Genomic DNA, 18,715 nt, shown 5'->3' on the forward strand with positions numbered 1-18,715 from the left:
CTTGCCTAATGATAAGACAGCAGACTCAATGAGGCATTATGCAGGCGTACTGCTGCTAGTATACAGAAGCCCCCAGTAGTATTTTTTTTTATTATTAATTTTTTTACAATCCATACATAGCAATCAAGTTTTTACAAAAAAAAAAGAATTATGTTAAGAACAAATCGATCCCCACCCCTGAGAGAGAGAGCAAGCCAAACAGCATAAAATTTAAGGCTTGTAAACATACCTATATTAATAAATTCTCTGTGCTTTATAAACTTATTTTAAAATATTACTGATTAGATCCTGCCATGTTTTGAAAAAAACACATCGGTTTCCCACTGACTTAAAAGAGGAGAGTTTGGGTTCTTCCAGTTTATCAGAATGAGTCTGCGTGCCAAGAGTGTAGTGAATGCAATCACAATTTGTTTGTCCTTCTCCACTTTAAACCCCTCTGGAAGAACCCCAAACACAGCTGTTAATGCATTAGGAGGGATTGTGAGTTGAAGGCTGTCCGAAGGTAATTAAAAATTTTGGTCCAGAATAATGTTAATTTGGTGCAGGCCCAGAACATGTGACCCAGTGAGGCTGGGGCTTGGTTGCAACGTTCGCAGGTTGGATCATGCCCTGGAAACATTTTGGAGAGTTTTAGCCGAGACAGATGTGCTCGATATATAATTTTGAGTTGTATAATTGTATGCTTTGCGCATATGGAGCTCAAGTGAATTCTCTGCACTGCTACTTTCCACTCCTTTTCTGATATATTAATTGAGGGATCTTTTTCCCAGTGTCCTCTTGGATCTTTGAAAGGAAGGGATTGTAAAATGATTTTATATATTGTAGAGATGGAGTCTAATTCCCTGAGATTGAGCAATATTTTTTCCAGCGTGGATGTGGGTGCAAGATGAGGAAAATCTGGAAGGTTCTGTTTAACAAAGTTCCTGATTTGAAGATAGTGAAAGAAATGTGTAGCTGGAATGTTAAATTTGGAATGTAATTGTTCATAGGATGCAAAAACGTTGTCTATATAAAGATCTCTAAGCAAGTTAATACCAAATTTTTCCAGATATTAAAAACTGCATATGTTTGTGAAGGTTGAAAGAGGTGGTTCTCTTGCAGGGTGCCACAGATAGAAGCTTCTCCGTCTTAAAATGCTTTCTACATTGGTTCCAGATTTTAAGTGAGTGGAGCACAATTGGGTTATTAGTGTATTGCCGATAACGTGTGTTTATTGGAGCGCAGAGCAAGGAATACAAAGAAGTACTGCAGGATTTTACTTCTATTGCGGTCCAAGCCTGTGTATGTTCTTCTATTTGTGTCCAGGTTCTTATCACCTATATATTTGCTGCCCAGTAATAAAACTGGAAGTTAGGTAGAGCCATGCCGCCTTCTGCCTTTTGTCTTTGTAGGGTCGCTCTTTTGATGTGTGGATGTTTTGAATTCCAAATAAATTAGGTTATTGTTGAATCTAATTGCTTAAAGAATGATTTATTAATGTATATTGGAATGTTTTGAAATAAAAAAGGAGCTATTTTTGACACATTGAGGCTGAATGTTTCACTGGCTAAAACTACTCAGTGCTAGAATGTCATAACAATGAACAGCAGCATTGTTCATAATGGCCATTAATTTTGTCTTCTTACACTACTATCTCCAGCAAGTCAACAGTGCATCGCATAACTGAGCCTGTCTACTTGGTGGGCCTCTCTTGGAGTAATGTTTTCAACCCAGCACACCACTGCATTGAAAATTGCACTGGCCATTACAGAGTTGTATAAGATGTGAAGGGTGTCACTTCGCATTTCAAAGGAGTATGGTTGCCTAAGGAAAAAGAACCTGCTCTGCCCTTTCTTATAGTTCCTCAGTAATTCTGAGACCAGCTCTACTTGTCATTGATGGACCCCCAAGTACTTGTAGCAGTGCATGAACTACACATCAACTCCCTGAATAGTGACTGGACATAGAGGCTCTTTACTGCAGCAAATGTCAATAACCAATTTCTTGGTTGTGCTGCTGCTGATTTGCGGATAATTCTTTTTGTACCAACAAACAAAGTTCTTCACCTGACTCCTGTATTTTTCTTATTCTTCCTTGTCAATACAACCCATTAGTGCAGAATCATCTGGGAAATTTCGTAAGTGACATGAGCTTGTGTTATACTTATAGTCTAAGGTGGTCAGGGTGAGCAGAAAAGGTGATGAGACTATTCCTTGTACTGCAGTGTTGCTCATATTCACATCAGAGACAGCCATTTATCTAGGATGACATAGGCTCATCAACCTGCATATCCCAAGGTTACACCTTAAGGGATGGCTGGATAGCATCGAAGGCATAGTATAAAAAAAGGTTTTATTTGTTCACTGAGGTACCTTTTCGCCTAAGATTTTGTTCTAATACCTGAAAACATTCAGCATCATATATTTCCAATAATAGAAGATATCAAGAAGGGAGCAACCACTTATTTGCAGCTGTTTATATTGTCAAATTCTGCCCTGCTTCCTTAGGGTGCAAATGCCAGGAGCAAGAGGAAATCCGTAAGGATAAAGACAAGGAACTCCAAATGCCTTTAAGTATGGCTATCCCTTTTTCTGTTTTCAAAGGAAGACTCCATTTTTATATGCACAGGAGGTTGCTTGGTTGAAGAAGATCACTACAAGAGCGTGCAATGCCTCCTCTTGTCAGCTTACTACAGAATTTTATAGAAGGAGCCTAGCAACATGGACAGAGAGCTCACTTGTGAGAAAAGCTTTATTCTGCACAAAGTATACAACTTTGTCAAAGGGGTCCCCAACCTTAATAAATGGGCTACACAAAGAAAAAGTAATGGATTATCCATGAATGTATTCTTAAAGATGACTATATGGACTTATCCAGAAAAACAGCCTAGGATCCTTCCTAACTTCTAGAGAAAGTCTTAATTTAACACGTTTGGCTTTGCAGAATAAGAGCTTCACTGACTTGTAGAGATGGAACAATACATTAAGGAAGTTTGTGTGGTCACAATATATTTGCTCCATTCATACATACAATATTTGTCAAGAACACAGGATAACCTACTAAAAAGTATATTAAGAACTCCCAACAACTCCAGCCTTGTTCTGCTTTGTTTTCATAGAAAGACTAAATGTGTCTTTCTAGTCAGGCATATCCCACAAATAAAAGTTTCCAGAACTCAAGCCAGATTGGAAAGCAAGAAGACTGGCACAAGAACTTACCCTTTGGAATACAAAAAAGAATGAAGGAGGACTGGAGGAGAGCAAGGCCAATTCCTCTGTGATTTTTGTACATGATAGTATTCTTCTATGTTGTGAAAATTAAAAAAAAACAAAACAGAACCATATCTTCAAATCTTTCTTGACACTTTACATACAAAAGAAATTTTAAATTATTTGCTAAGTGGGTATTTAATCAAAATATCTGTCCAGTGTGCTGGTTTTGGTTTGCACACAAACTCTTCTGACTGCACCTTTGGCATCTGGCATTGTCTTGATGACTCGACCCATTACCCAGGAATTGCGAGGTGTAGCTTTATCTACAATTAGATCAACGTCCCCTGGTTCAAAATTTCTTCTTGGTGCAAGCCATTTTTGACGTTTTTGAAGTATTGGCAAATACTCTTTTGTCCAATTATTAAAAAGAAAAGGCAAATAATAACTGATCAAGATACTAAATATTACAAGGAATAAACACAACAATTATGCTATAATTTAACTCTGCATTGCAATTTCATTAATAAGGGGAATGAGACAGAGTAGAGGAGTCAGGTGGAGAACTTTGTTTCTTGGTGCAAAGACAATTGTCTGCATCTTAACATCAGCATCACCAAGGAACTAGTTATTGACTTTCACCGCACTAAAGATCCTCCATGTCGAGTCACTATTCAGGGAGTGGATGTATAGGTGGTCCACTCCTATAAGTGGTTGAGCATCCACATTAATGGCAGGTTGGACTGGTATCAGAACACAGAAGAACTATATAACAAAGGGCAGAGCAGTCTCTGTTTTCTTAAGAGATTGCATTCCTTTAATATGGGGAGTGACATCCTTCACATCTTCTACAACTCTGTGATGGCCAGTGCAGTTTTCTACACTGTGGTGTGCTGGGCTGGAAACATCACTTCAAGAGAGGCCCACTGAATCAACAAGCTAATTAGAAGGGCAGTCTCAAATATGGGACGTGCGCTGGACCCCCTGGATGCAGTAGCGAAGGAGAGAATTAAAGCAAAACTGAGTGCCCTTATGAACAATGCAGCAAATCCAATCTGACAAACTAACACTGAGGACTTTCAGCCAATGAATTATTTAGCAGAAGAGTGTGAAGAAATACTACTGGGGCTCCTTTACAATATGCCTGCATAATGGCTCACTGTGACTGTGACAGCTAAGGCAGAAGTTTTCATTCTTTTAAAATGTACTTTCTTTTTAGTTATTCTGGTGTGTGTTCAAACCATAGTGTGTGTGTATATTTATTTATCTATCTATTTATGAAGTATTTATTTAAAGAGCTTCGGCAAAAAGACAAATAAATAAGATTTTATCTATCTATCTATCTATCTATCTATCTATCTATCTATCTATCTATCTATCTATCTATCTATCTATCTATCTATCTATCTATCTATCTAACTCTAAGATCTGGAATGTCATTCTCAGCTAAGATTCTAGTTTTAGATTGGCTCACAGAGGTGGCAAATGCTGCTGCCACTTGACCTTAGTTGAACAGCGTAAGGCAAAGATAGTGGCGTATATATATATACACTTAGGCATACAGAGCGCATGGAGTTACAAAAGATCAGAGCAGTGCCATAGAATAGCCGAAGATAAAGGCAGTGGATTTGCCTGCAATGGAAAACGTAGACCCTTTAAGGGCCAAGTGTCTCCAGAATAATCAGATTACAAATTCTATTTATTTGTCTCCCACGCCTCTCGAGTTCTTACAATATATTCCTGAAATGTTTCGTACAGTTAAATACCACATTACAGAACATAACAGTAATATGCTAAGATCCAGAAATATCCAATATCTAGGCATTTTACTTATTGTATTTTAAACATAATGTTGCTGATTTAAAATATACTATAATGGAAGTTGTAAAAATGTGTCCATGTATTAATAATTGCAATATGTCTATACAGAGGGGGACATTATGCATTTACAGATTGAACACCTGCTGTCTCAGGGGATTTAATGAGTTTTATGACTTCAGATGCTTACTTTTAATTTATTTTTTCTTACCAACCCCTTTGTTCACTTTCTCTGGTTGATGTCATTGCCATTTTGGTAAAGCAGGGGGCCCCTTTTCACTGTAGGTGTATTTTACAATTCTTTAATTTCCTTCATTTTACTATTTTTCTGCATCAAAAAAGCAGGACTGATTAATGCACTTACCATTCTCTTGGAGCTTCTACCATAATTTCTGCTTTTAAAATCTTATTTTTCTATTATACAGTAAACATTAGATCTCACCATCAATCTATGTCTTGATTTCCACCTGGGAACACTTTTATCAAAAGGGTATGTAGTTTATTTCAAAGATTTTCCTATTATAATGATGTGATTATCTAATAATAGCCTGTTGGTTATCCTCGCCTTTATTAAATTTTTTTTCACCCACCAGCATCTTTAAGCTGTAATTAAATACACAAAATAGTATGGAACAGTGATAGAATTCAAAAGAAATAAAATTATATATCACTTTGTAACATTTCATGACATCATGCCCTCCCACCACCACCCAAGGGTTGGGATGGGGCATTGAAACACCTTATAATTAATATTCCAAGCTGAACAATCCCCGAGTTATCCTCGAAGTGCCATGAAAATCTTTGCAACCATTTTTATGTGATTGATCCTTGAATAAATATACAAACATACATTCTTACAAACAGATGCCAACTCAAAATTATTGCATATATACCCATTCTGTCACCATGCCTCTATGCTTTCATTAACATTATTTATTTAACAAAATACAGTATATGGATTGACTTGGAAAAAACATTAAATATGGAATACCATTTAACTGTTCATATGTGTGACTGACAAATGTGATTTTCAGTAGAAAGAGCAAATATTAAGTGTATTTGTAAATACTAACTGGCTCTTAGGATAAAGATCTGCACTAGTGTCTGGAAGGTTGGCGGCTCATGTCCCATTACTGCCAGAAGGAATCCTACTTCACTGAGTCCTTGAGCAAGGCCAGTAACTTGAAAATTGCTCCGAAGTTGCTGTACAATGGCTGACCCTATGCTCTGACCTCCAAAGGTCATGTGAAAAGATAAGTTCACCTTTGGGATTAAGAAAGTATATCAAATATTAATTGTGCCCACCTTTCTGTCCAAAGGGATAAATCTTTGATTCATCAATATCCAAGTTAACACCATCACAATTCGGTTAATCTTTATTTTAAATAGCTATGTTATTGATGTTGCTCAGGAATTATTTGAAGTCTTTGGTGTAAATTTAAAGTAGGAAGATTTGTGTTTAGATTAAATAGAACAGAAGATCCCAATTCTTAATGAGATTTTATTTAGCTGTGGGTTTACAACTCAGCTACATGAAGTGGAGAACAGAGTACTTGAAATAACAAAGGTTGTTGTGCTGGCACTGTCGTGGTGAAAAATTGTCACCAAAAGGTTTTTACCTGAAATGAAGGCTATTAGGATTCAGAGGATAAGCAAACAGAGTATATAGCTTTATTGCAATAAAACAATAACACAGACTCAATCCAATTTGGCCAAATCAGACAGTTCAGAAATCAAAGTTTATATAATTATTTCTTATCATCCTGACCTCGCTCAAATTAGCTCATTCGCTGATCTCTCTGACTCCCCTGCACCTGTCCAGCCGATATTTTAAGTTCTCACGAGAATCATTATTATCTCCTAACTTCCTTCTGCAGCTGGCCACTGGTATTTTTACTGTCTATTGTTCATCTTTATTTTCTGTTTTGCTTATTTTGATTGGTCTCGGCCGGGCAGATGTTCCCTTCTTCCATTTTTGGGCTTTCTCTTATCATTTCCTTTTCGTTGGCTAAATGGGAGATTACAATTGTGACTCCCAATTGTAATAAATACCTCAGGAGACAATGAGGCCCCACCTGTAGTGGCATGGAGCAATGACAAAACAGTGAGGAATATGTATGATTAAAGAAAAAAGCTAAGTTTAGACGGCAAGAATCAAACTCTATGTTGAAAGCAAGTCATTTAACCTCCATAACACAATTATGTGCCAATTACCTGCCGACCGGGAGCCAATGAGCACGTCCGCTTCTGGCACGTGCTCTGGAGTGTCTCGCGGAGGCTTCTGGGACTTGAACTTTTCTGAGGGTCGGGTTGCCTCCTTCGGCGAACTGAGGTCTGTCTTTGGAGATAGGGTGCACGTGCTTTTTAAAGGAAGGTTGAATCTTCTCCTGATTGAACTAAAGTCACTTTCAATTACAAAATTAGTGTCTTCTAATAGGTGGACTCTCCTGTCCATCTTAATTGCCATCCCTTGTATTATAGGCCATTGTCCTTCCTTTACTCCATTTCACACTTTCTGGCTAAACAGGTCTGCATCTCTGAATTGCACCTTTGTTATCAGATGAAATCCGGGCAGATCCTGGTATAAGTTGGAGTTCAGTCAATTAGTTTGGAATGAAAGTGGTGGTTTTGTGCAGCTGGATGCCCGCATCCCTGTTAAATCTGCTTTCTTAACAGGTCTGATGTGCCATAAAAGCACAGCAGAATGGACAATGCCCACTTGTCCAACAAGACTAACAAGGCTTTTGTGTGTGTTATTGCACCTACAAGAGAGGTTAGTTTTGGAAGGTGACTCAAAACCAGTATGAGGTGCCATAGGTGGCCTCCTTGGTACAGAAAATGCTCAGCATTTTCTAGCATTACGTCTCAGTACTGGAGTAGTGGAACTGGTTATTGCTTCTTTAGAACTTTCCCATTTTCTTCTGTGCTTCAGTAATGACATTAACAATTACCGAAGATTTTCTTCTGAGTAAGCTCATATAACAGCATCATCAGCATACTGGACTTCAGTAACTGTCATCAGGATAGTATTAGCCTTGGAATATCAGAGGTTAAACATCTTATTTTCAATTCTATAGGTGGGCTCCAGGACCATTTGGTAGTTTGTTGCTAATCAGATGAAACCTTGCACCCAGAAAAATCAATAAGAGCATTGGGGTGCTGAAGCTGCCATGTTTGATTCCAGTCTTAAATTCAAAAAGACCTGTGGTAGATTGACTAGTGAGAATCATTGCTTGCATGTAGTCATGAAGTAAGTGACAAAGGTTGACAAAATGTAACCCTTCTACTTCAGAAGGGACAGCCATAACCCAAATCAGTTGACAAATGCAAAGGACTCTTTGAGGTCAAAGAAGGCTACGTAAAGAGAATGGTCATTTCTCTTGAAGTTGGTGAGCAGGGAAAATCATGTCAGTTGTGCTTCTTACAGTCCTGAATCCACACTGACATTCTCAGTGGCCCTTCAGTAAGTGGAGGAAGACAGCTTACAAGGTATTTCACTGTGAAAGTTTCCACACTCTGATTTGTATCCTCTTGAAGACTACAGTGATTGTAGCATTCCTAAGCAATCTGGAATTTCTTAGAAAGATTCATATACTCAGTGTGTGAAAATGTGACATAAATTCTTCCCTCCCATGCATGAAGATTTCTGAAAGGATATTATCAATGTTATGAGCCATACTGGCCTTCATTTGCTTGATGCCTGTTGACATTTCATTAAGATTTGAAAGAATTTCTAGCTCATCTCTGAAAGGGCGCAATAAGATAGAGCTGAAAATACTCTCATCCTCCCTTAGAGTCATAAAGGGAAGGCCTTCTAATGTGCATTTATAGTCTCTCTCTCTTAAATTAGCTCACCACCATCCTTAGATTTCAAGGGTGGGATTTGGATTTCTGCTTTGGTTTGTTGGTGATCCTGTTTCTTTAGACTGAAGCAGACATCAGTTCTCCAGACATGGAAAGCCTTGTGCCTGTCATTAACTCTTGGATATCCTAGTCATACAAGATTCCATGTAGAACAATGTAGTATTACCTTTTATGCCGCCATGATGTTTGTCTTTAGTGCTCCCAAAATACAGCTGACATTTCTCTCTTTTGTTTGTCTGAATTTCACTGAGGGACTGGCGAAACGTTCACACTTGATAGGATTCGCACATCCCCTTCATATTGCTCTTCTCTCAACATTACTTCTTCTGCAGTGAGTTTAATGGACATAACTATGCCAAGCAGATGAGTCCACGATTGGTCTAACATGTAATACTGAGAGCTTTCTGATCACTGGTATGTTAAACATATAGTCTGGCAAGTGCCAAGGATTAAATCATGGGTGTTGAATTGATGTTAAGCTGGTTTGTCTGATTAAATATTGTGATGGACATATTGTGTCCTTGCTGATAGAAAAATAAGTCTGTCTCCCTCAGACATGATGAAAATAGTTAGTCATGTTCATTGTAGAGTTTCTCCTTGACATCTCCAGTGTCAAGAGTTCAGGCACGCACACCAATGACAAGGGTGTATTAGCTACTGGACAGTTTGAGATGGAGAATCATGAGGCACTTGTTGATTGCAAAGTGGGACTCATTGAGCTTATGATGGAGATATGAATATCACCATACCTGAGTTCTTGGGGTATGATCACTCACACAGTGATCTGGCCTTTTTCCATTAGAGGCGTGAAAAATGGTCCTGAGGTTTTTTGATTCCAAACTGCAAAATGAATTTATTGCGACTGCAGGAAAGGTGATCCCAAAGAGCACAGCTATACAGTCAGAAGCATGGCGGACTATGTTGTGGCACATTTTCTCATGAGTAGTAAGCACAGTGGATTCTAAAGTGGACTATGTTGTGCTGAATTGCACTCCTGTATTGTCCAAATGATACAGGGCCTTTATGTAAATGCTATCTTCATGCCAGTTTGTGAGTAGAAGCATCCAGACTTAATAGTCTTGCTTCCATTAACAATTAATTATTAACCTTGCGCTATGGTCAGTCTATCTCCAGCTTGTTTACATATTGAGCTTACAGTACCCTGGGAGGATGCAGTGAAGTAGGCTTACATGAACAAAAAGCTGAGATATGCTGCACTTGTAGTCAATGTGCCACAATGTGGCTGGAAAGCAAAGGTCCAACCACTTGAAGTAGGCTGCAGAGGATTCATAGCCATATCAACATCACAGCTATTCTGGGAACTGAGGGGTGTGAGGGGAGACACACCAGCAAGCTGTCCAGAGATATCCAGCGGAGCAGGATAGTCAGTGGCTTTGTTTGAAGAACAAGGACTCAACATGGGCCTTCAAGTGAGTTTATGGAATCTAGTGGATTGAGACTGGGACACCGGGATTCACTGCTGAACCCTCAGGAGGTGTCGTGGGCCTGTAAGCGAAACACCAAGGAAAGAGTGTTCCCAAAAGAAGTCTCAGAAGATACCATTAATCACCGGATCATCCTGCAGAGTCTACACAGTATGTTGAAGGAATGATTCCTCCGAAGAACAACATTGGAACTCTTGCTGTTTACATCATCAAAGGCTACAACAGCACAGAAGATGATCACGCTAGACTTCAAATCTAAGTAATGTAAACACTGAGATTATTGGCCTAATGATTAGAAAATAATTGAAAGAAAATTGACAAATTTATTTTTATTACCTGGAATTTAACACATGTCTCTCTATTATAAAAAAAATCTTGTGAGGGAGATGAGGGAGACAAGACGTGATCTTCTCGGAAGACACTTTGACGTCACGCGAGACAAGGCAGTGAGACAAAAGGACAGCTGCTGTACAGGCTTTTAAATGATTGACATGCAGCACAACTAGCAGAACATGCAGCTTGCCAGCAGCAGCAGCAGCAGCAGCAGCAGCAGCAGCAAGCCAACAGATGATCCGACCACATCTCCTTACCATGCGTTCAGCAACACAAGCCATCCCCCCTGCCCCCTTCAAACCGTGAGCGGCAGAAATGCAAAGTGGCAAAAGAACAGCTGGTGTACAGGCTTTTAAATGATCGACAAGCAGTGCGGCAATCAGAACACGTAGCTCGCCAGCAGCAGCAAGACAGCAGCCGATCCGAACGCATCTTCTTAGCGTGTGTTCAGCCCCCCCTTCACAACACGAGCAGCATTATACAGTACATCCCGCAATAAAGAGAAATAAAGAACAAAGCCAGAAATAAAGAACAAAGAGTAGATGACAAAGTAGAACGTCGTAAAGAATTCAAAAATGTTGGTACAGTTTACATGCACAGCAGGTTAGAGATAATGGAAGTACAAAAATTAAAAGTCTCAAAGAAAGGATTTTAAAGTTCACAAAGGAACAGCGAAAAGAGATTGAATATATCGTTCGGATTTAAACTTTAAGTCGGAGACTTTAGATCATCTAATTTGTGATGCCAGTGAGAATTAAAACATTCCGAAAACGTTGTTGCGGTATGAAGTCCCTTGAGATGGAGACTTTTAACATGACATTCTTTCAAATCACACCATGCTTACAACTATTTTCAAACAAGACCACGATCATCTAACATCAGTCGGGTGAGTGCTTTTGTCAGGCACACTTCCTGCACTCTCAACTCTGATAAATTTTAACAGGACAATAATTTTATACATTCCAGATGACACGTCAATGATTATGCGAAGACGAAAGAGCATGGACAAACATTAAGAATATTCGTTTTATTTATTAAGAAGAAAGAAACGATATTCACTCAAAGGCAGATATACGTTGAGTTGTCATGATGTAAGTCCAAACACGGAATCAAAATTCAATGCAATCTTGAAGAAAAGTTAATTACAACTATTATTTTTACAAAAGTTTTAAAGTAAAAGTGAAAATAATGCATATGTAATAATTCCAATGAAAATAACAATCACTTTAAATTGTATATCTGGTAAACCAAACCTGGGGTTGGGTGAGCAAAGTGAGCAGGGGGCAGAGCCCCCTAGTATTCATGAATTTCATTTCACTTTAAAAGAAGCAATCATAATTTTCTTTTATGTTTTTCACTCAGAAAAATGTTATTGTGCTTCAGTATATGTTGACATCTTGGAGACTGTCAACTCTATTTTTATAGACAGAAACTTGCCTTGTTATGGTCTTCAACATTTTCAGTGGATCTAAAGAGCATTTATCATCTCACAGGAAGGGAGGCATGATTCAACATAGTTATATGTAAAGAATTGTTTAATTTGCATTGTATCCCATACCCATAACCTATGTTTGTTGAGTTCCAAATGGAATGGTACCATCTACATTTTACTGTATAAAGACTATGACTTTTAAACAGCAATTATTTGCCTATATACTGCTGACTTTTTAATGATTTAAAAAATTACAATGGTTTTCACATTTTTCTCACTCTACTAAGATGCTGTGTTAAAATAACTGTTTCCCTGATTTAAGTTTTTCCTATGATAAGTACATGTTTTTAATCACCAGAGGGTGTGGATATATGTGGTAAAATTCCAGCCCCTTAAGAGTGAAAATCAATTCACCTGTGAAAAGGGTAACACTTCAGTTTAGGTACTGCAAAAAAAACATCTATTATTTATGTGTAACAAGACCTTAACACAGGCTTCTTTTGATCATCATAACACTTCTAAAAAAAAAAAAAATCAGTAGATAGGTTATATATCTCTGTGCACTGTGGCATATTGACATGATGATAAAATTAATTATTAATATGAAGGATTCACATGTTTTATACTTAGTCAGTCATTTTCTAATCTGCTTAGTCCTGAACAGTGTTGTGGGGATGCTGGAGCCTATCCCAGCTAGCTACTAAATATGTGATATCAAGAAAATGCTTCTCGGTTAAGCCACCTCAGACCACTCCATAGTGGAGTTTTGTTAGTAGGTCACAATGCAGAGATGAATAAACACTTGACTGATGCTTTATGAAGACCCAAAGAAGTGTATGTTAAGGTCTTGTTACAGTTGTTGCATAAGAGTAAATGAGTAATAGATGTGTTTTTTGAAGTACCTAACCTAAAGTGTTACTGTAAAAAGATTATTAGAAATAAAGCCAGATTACCTGGATTGACTCCGGACCTGTGAAGCAGCCCAGCTAACGACTTTGGCACCATGCAACCATGAATAATTTCTAAACATTCTTATATTTGGGAATTATATATTATTTAAAAAAAAGCAAAACAATATTTATATTAATTAAAGTTAATGAAACATGTTTTTTTGAGAAGGGAAAATATGTCCTGTTCCCCATAGTCCACTAGGTGGCAATGTCGTGTAGCAAATAAAGATAGAACTACAGTACGATTTCAAATCTCAGACAAGTGCTATGATATGCCGATTCGAAAGCTATACCAAAAATGAAAAGAGTTTGAGATTAAAAACCAGCACTATAGTACTATACATGTTATGGTGTCCTGCTTCACCATCGTTTCGGTACCATAGATAATAAACCTTAGAAATAGCTAATATAGTAATGCAGAAAAAGAAAATATTTGTTTTCAGAAAACTACATTGCTTTGAACTGCAATTTGGTTGACCTTTTCTGTGTCACATGAATCTAAATTGCTAATTGTCTGTAAGTTGAAAACATTTCAGCAGGTATTATAATTAAAAGTTGTTGCTATTGAACAATAAATACAGATGTGCAGGTGCAAACTTTGAAACAAGGCTTGAATTTGAGAAGTACTGTAGTGAGAAAAGTCAAATTAATGTCTTTCACTGTAGAAATAACAAGAAAACAGACCATTGCTAAATCACTATAAAACCACTGTGAAACACTGATTATCTGCATTTTTTGTGTAAATTAGGAATCTCTTCTGGGATACATTTAGCTTTTAAATAAGTAACAAATATTGTACTACCTGTATATATTTTGTCTTATTTATAGCTTCTTTATTTTGATTGCAATTTCAAGGTTTTCAGCTATGCAGAACACTAACCTTATATTTAAACGTCTATGCGTGGAAGTGTGTGTCTCTGTCCGGCCTGTAAGTGAGAGGTGGAGTCAGGTTTAGGGTAGGGGATACCAGCATTGCTGGCATGCACTGGTTCAATGGTTCTAGTATTATCTCTAATTATGTTTAAGTTGTCAGTTGCACACTAGAGACAAAAGGGCTCCACCTCCGAGGATACACCAGCAAGGCCAGCACATCGGCAAAGCGAAACCACTGAAGAGTCACTCGCTTAGTGGCTAACACAGTAGTTAGGCGAGCACATCGGCAAAGCGGTATCCCTTTTACTTTTCCTCCCGCTGCTAATACACAAGCAAGGTGAGCACCACGGCAAAACGAAACCTCCGAAGAAACATTCAATTACTTGACATCTCGACATTTCCATTTTTTTTCTGATGATTTCAATAGTTTCTAGGACCCCGTGCTTTTTACAGTATGGGCTTACACAGCTAGTAGGCAATATAAAGTAAGGCATCAGCTATAGATTAATATCTTTTTGGTATTGATATTTTAAATCTATTATAAAAAAAATCTTTAGGAGGAAGGCTAGGGAGACGAGACATGATCTTCTCAGAAGACAATTTGAAGTCCCATGAGAGACACTTTGATTTGCTCCCAGCTCTTAAAACAATTACAAGTGTGAATAAGAAACTTTCAAACATGCCTCTGCAGATTTGCATGTACACTCAAGTGAGTTTATTTTTGGGTCAGTTGCCAAAATATGTCACATATGGCATGGTCAATATGGAAGCATTTTTATCCTCTTATAGTAGGAACCCTTTCAATTTGAAACATAATGGTAAGGAGTCCCTGGCTCTATATTTCAACAGCCAACAGATCCCAGATGATTTTTTTCAGCCCGACTTCACTAATGTGAGCACTGCTAGGATAAACAACAATTTAAGTTCTTTTCATAACAAAACATCTTCCCAAGTAGATTTCTTTCAAGTGTATACTCTCTTTGCTTTTGATCTGTTACTTCACTTGATAAATTCACAGCTTGTTATGAAAGAGTTGCAATCAGATTCATCTACAACAACAAGCTACTACATTTCTGGTCTCTTCCTGTTCTGTGAACGTAGCACTTAATTATAACACCTGACTTTAAAGTGAACTAATATACTTATCATGGTGGCTGACATCAGCAGCTTTAACTCTGAAGAGATCTTCTTCTCAGTTTGGACGTCTTGTATGCCATTTCAGAGAGTACTGGGTTCAGCCTGGAAGCTCTGTTGTGGGGAGATGCTCATGAGAGAGAGCTGGTTGACCACAAACTACTTTAAATTTGTGGTCGACTAGGTGAGGCTGTCAACATACAAAGGTTCTTTATGCAGAGGTTTGTTCTAGGGAATGGGGACCTCAATGTTAGACATTCTCAAACTGGATGTAATCTTTCGATTTAAGTAGGCAAGTGGGAGATTTATGTATAAAAAAATTGAGCAACATGGGAGCAGTAAAAATTATAAACTGAAGAAAGGCAAATATTGCCAAAACACAGCCTCTACACAAGATGTCAATCCGTGACTGAAGGGGATGCGACTCCCAAAGGTCACAGGACTCCCAAAAATGTATTTTTAAAAATTCTGAAGATACTAAACAGACAAAAACTTAAATAGAAATTGCTTGTTTATTTATTAGGTCTCACTTCAAGAATATATTAAAAAGCTTGACAAGAAAAACTAGCAAACAATAAAATGCTTATGACTAACCATATTTTGCAGTAAATGTTCTTAAACGTTATTGACAAAATTTCATTTGAAATACATTTTTCCTATCATTGTATATTTTATATAGCAACTTTCACACAAAGACCCTTGTTAAGTTGTTTTAAAGAGTAAAAAATTACAAAATCTTATAAAAATGAATAACTATAACACATTTTTTAAAATATTAAAAATCCACTAACAAATTGCTTACACAAAAAAATCTGAAAATTTGCAAAGTAGAAATTTAATTTAAAACATACAATTAGTTCAAAACTTTTAAGCAGCGGTACAGAATTAACTAAATTTTAAAGTAGCATGTAGCATATTCAACAATACTCTTTTCATATTGCAAGATCAAATTTAGAATAATTAAAAAAATTATGCAATCAAGTAATCTGCTATATTCTTACTTTAATAGATCAGTATATCCTGCGTCTGACTCCAAGCACCAATATCAATGTTTTATATAATGTTTAATTCACATTAATACCAGAACCAGCATGTACTTTAGGTTTTGAGAAAAGAAAACATACTTCACAAGAACACACAGACAAAGACAATAGAATGTAAATGGACATAAAAAGATCTTTCAAATATAAAAAGAAAGCTGGATTCATTAACCATAAACATCACACGGTTAAAATATTGAAGAATAACTTTCTAATGTTTGTGGGAAATTTGTCCTTAACAAAATTTCCATCTGTGTTTTCTTTTTTTGTTCTGGTTGAAGAACTACATTCAAAGTAATAACTGGGATCCACCATACTAATTCCATTCATAATTATGAACATGTCAATTATGTCATCTAATAATCTCTGTTCAGTTAAATTCAAGAGGTTTAGCTCTCTTACTCTTTCTTTATAACTCAGACTTCTCAGACCCTGATTCAGACTAGCAACTCTTCTCTGGATTTTCTCTGCAGTATTTAATTTATATACAATAATAGTGGGATTAGGGTGGAGGAAAATAGCATTACTGCTAAGGCTCTGGCACACTGCTTTCCTATTTAACAATTAAGTATTCTCGTTTCAAATTAATTATCTGGGAAAAAATATTTAAAAAGACTCAAACCCAAATTTTAAAAAATCTAATATAATTAAACCCAATTAAAGCAAAAGAAAAAAAAACCTAAAAAACAACCACCCTATTTTTAATTTCGCCCATTAGGGTGGAATGTCTGTAAAACCATACAGTAAGTCAATCAGTCTATTTCCACAAGCATTGTGTTTTATTCAATTTGATGTTCTGTTCTAACCCAAACACTACCAGTTGATGAATCTGATTATTAAAGGTTTGATATAAAACTGCGCGCATGGTTTGATTATCACTAAAATGTAAATGCTGCATAAACCGGGCCCTCAAAGAATTCTTCGTCTCCCCAATGTAACTCATTCCAAAAGTCTTACACTGAATTGCATAAATGCAGTTAGAGGACTGCAACTAAAACTTTGGAAAATCGTGAATTTTAAGTGCTTTATTACAAATTATTTTCTTTTTTAGGAAAGGAATAGACCAAGCAGTTTTATTGTTTTTCTTTTTGATGCTGCATGAACTAATAGATCCTGTACATTTGGATTTTTTCAGTAAGCTGTGATTAATTTAAAGGTTTGTAATGTTGTACCATGTTAGCCATTAGGGATGCAATAAGAAGTCAAGCAAAAAATGACCTTTTATTGGTTAACTGAACCTCATTTGCCTCGAAAGCTTTCATATTGGAATTGGTTCAGTTAGCCAATAAAATTTGTCATTTTGCTTGACTTCTCATTGTTTACATAGTTACTTATAAAATTGTATTGCTTATACAAAGATTATAATTTCACTTTAATTATTAGATAACTCTCAATTAAGGACTCTTATAATTCACTAATTAAGGAGGAGCTGAGATCACAGGATTTTAGGTTTGGCTTAAAATGGGCACAACCTATTGGGTATACTCAAGATCTTAGCTTGTTACATTCGAACAACTGTGATGAGAACAGACCATTCAACCCAACAAACTGGCCAATGTTATTCTCCAAGATTTTTCAAAATAACATTGAGTCAAATTTTTAAGATCCTTAAAGTACTACTCTCTACCACACTACTTATTCATTTATTCTGTGTCTATTGCAAAATTTATGAAAAAAACTATGATCTAAATTGAAGGAATATTATTATTATATTTTTCAGACTTTTCTGTTTATGAGTTTAATCCAAATTCCATTCTCTGGACGAAGAATGAGCTCTCCAGTAAGGTCCAGTTCTTCCCGCCTTTGCTTAGACTCCACTTCAAAATGACGCAATACAGTAGATAAAATAACCTTTTCCTCCATTATTGCAAAGCGTTGACCTGTAGCAAAAAAGCAAACAAACATTAAAAAAAATGATGTCGCTCTTTTCAGATAAACATACAAAGTGATAGTGTATTAAATAATGCATATGGGTAAAGTACCCATTACTCTGTAAGAGCTCCATTAAGCTTTTACCTTTGACATCAAGAACCAATACAAATATTTTATTTCATGTGATTGGGATTGTAAATTGATCATTCACTGGCCTATCCAGCTACTTACAGTAACAGAGGGAAGGCTTTGCTTTGCATTCAGTAACTTTTAAATTCAGATATTAAATGTTTTCTTGGCAAGTTAATTGGTATTAATGACACATTGTTATGTAAACTACTGTAAGAAATAAAAAGGACAACATAACAGCTTCTTGCTATATTCATCCAGCACCATTTCTAATTTCTATGTCAGTTCTTCCATCATATTTTCATGTTATACAGTCCAACAGATAGAGTTTGTTTTGCTCAACTGGCATTTAAAAATAATATATTAGGTTGAAGACCTAAAAAATATTGCGGAAAAGATATAGATTGGAGAGTGAGTATCAATCTGATTCCTCTCTTAAAATTCATAAATGTTTTTAATTAGTTGAATTACTCCAATTGTGAGAATAGTAATCAGCTGGTACACATCACCCCATTTTAATATCTGTTAGTCATGAGACATTTAAACTATTACTTAAGGAAAATATTATACTGACAACAGTGGAATGAATAACATCATTTAACAATTATTGAAAAAGTGTTATGCAGCCGACTTACAA

The 18,715-nt window shown here is 36.6% G+C and overlaps 1 protein-coding gene across 2 annotated transcripts in view; it reads right to left on the reverse strand.

Moving 5' to 3' along the window:
- Positions 1 to 15,530: 15,530 nt before the first annotated feature.
- The window catches only part of LOC120527497 (cytochrome P450 4V2-like), a 63,857-nt gene continuing 60,672 nt past the window's right edge, over positions 15,531 to 18,715 (reverse strand). For both annotated transcript variants that reach the window (XM_039750962.1, XM_039750964.1), the window contains one exon: positions 15,531 to 17,957. In XM_039750962.1, the coding sequence (XP_039606896.1) occupies positions 17,794 to 17,957 (164 nt within the window). In that variant the 3' untranslated portion in view covers positions 15,531 to 17,793. The remainder of the gene's footprint in view (positions 17,958 to 18,715) is intronic.

Source organism: Polypterus senegalus, chromosome 4, assembly GCF_016835505.1.
Source record: "Polypterus senegalus isolate Bchr_013 chromosome 4, ASM1683550v1, whole genome shotgun sequence".
In the NCBI taxonomy this organism is placed as follows: domain Eukaryota; kingdom Metazoa; phylum Chordata; class Cladistia; order Polypteriformes; family Polypteridae; genus Polypterus; species Polypterus senegalus.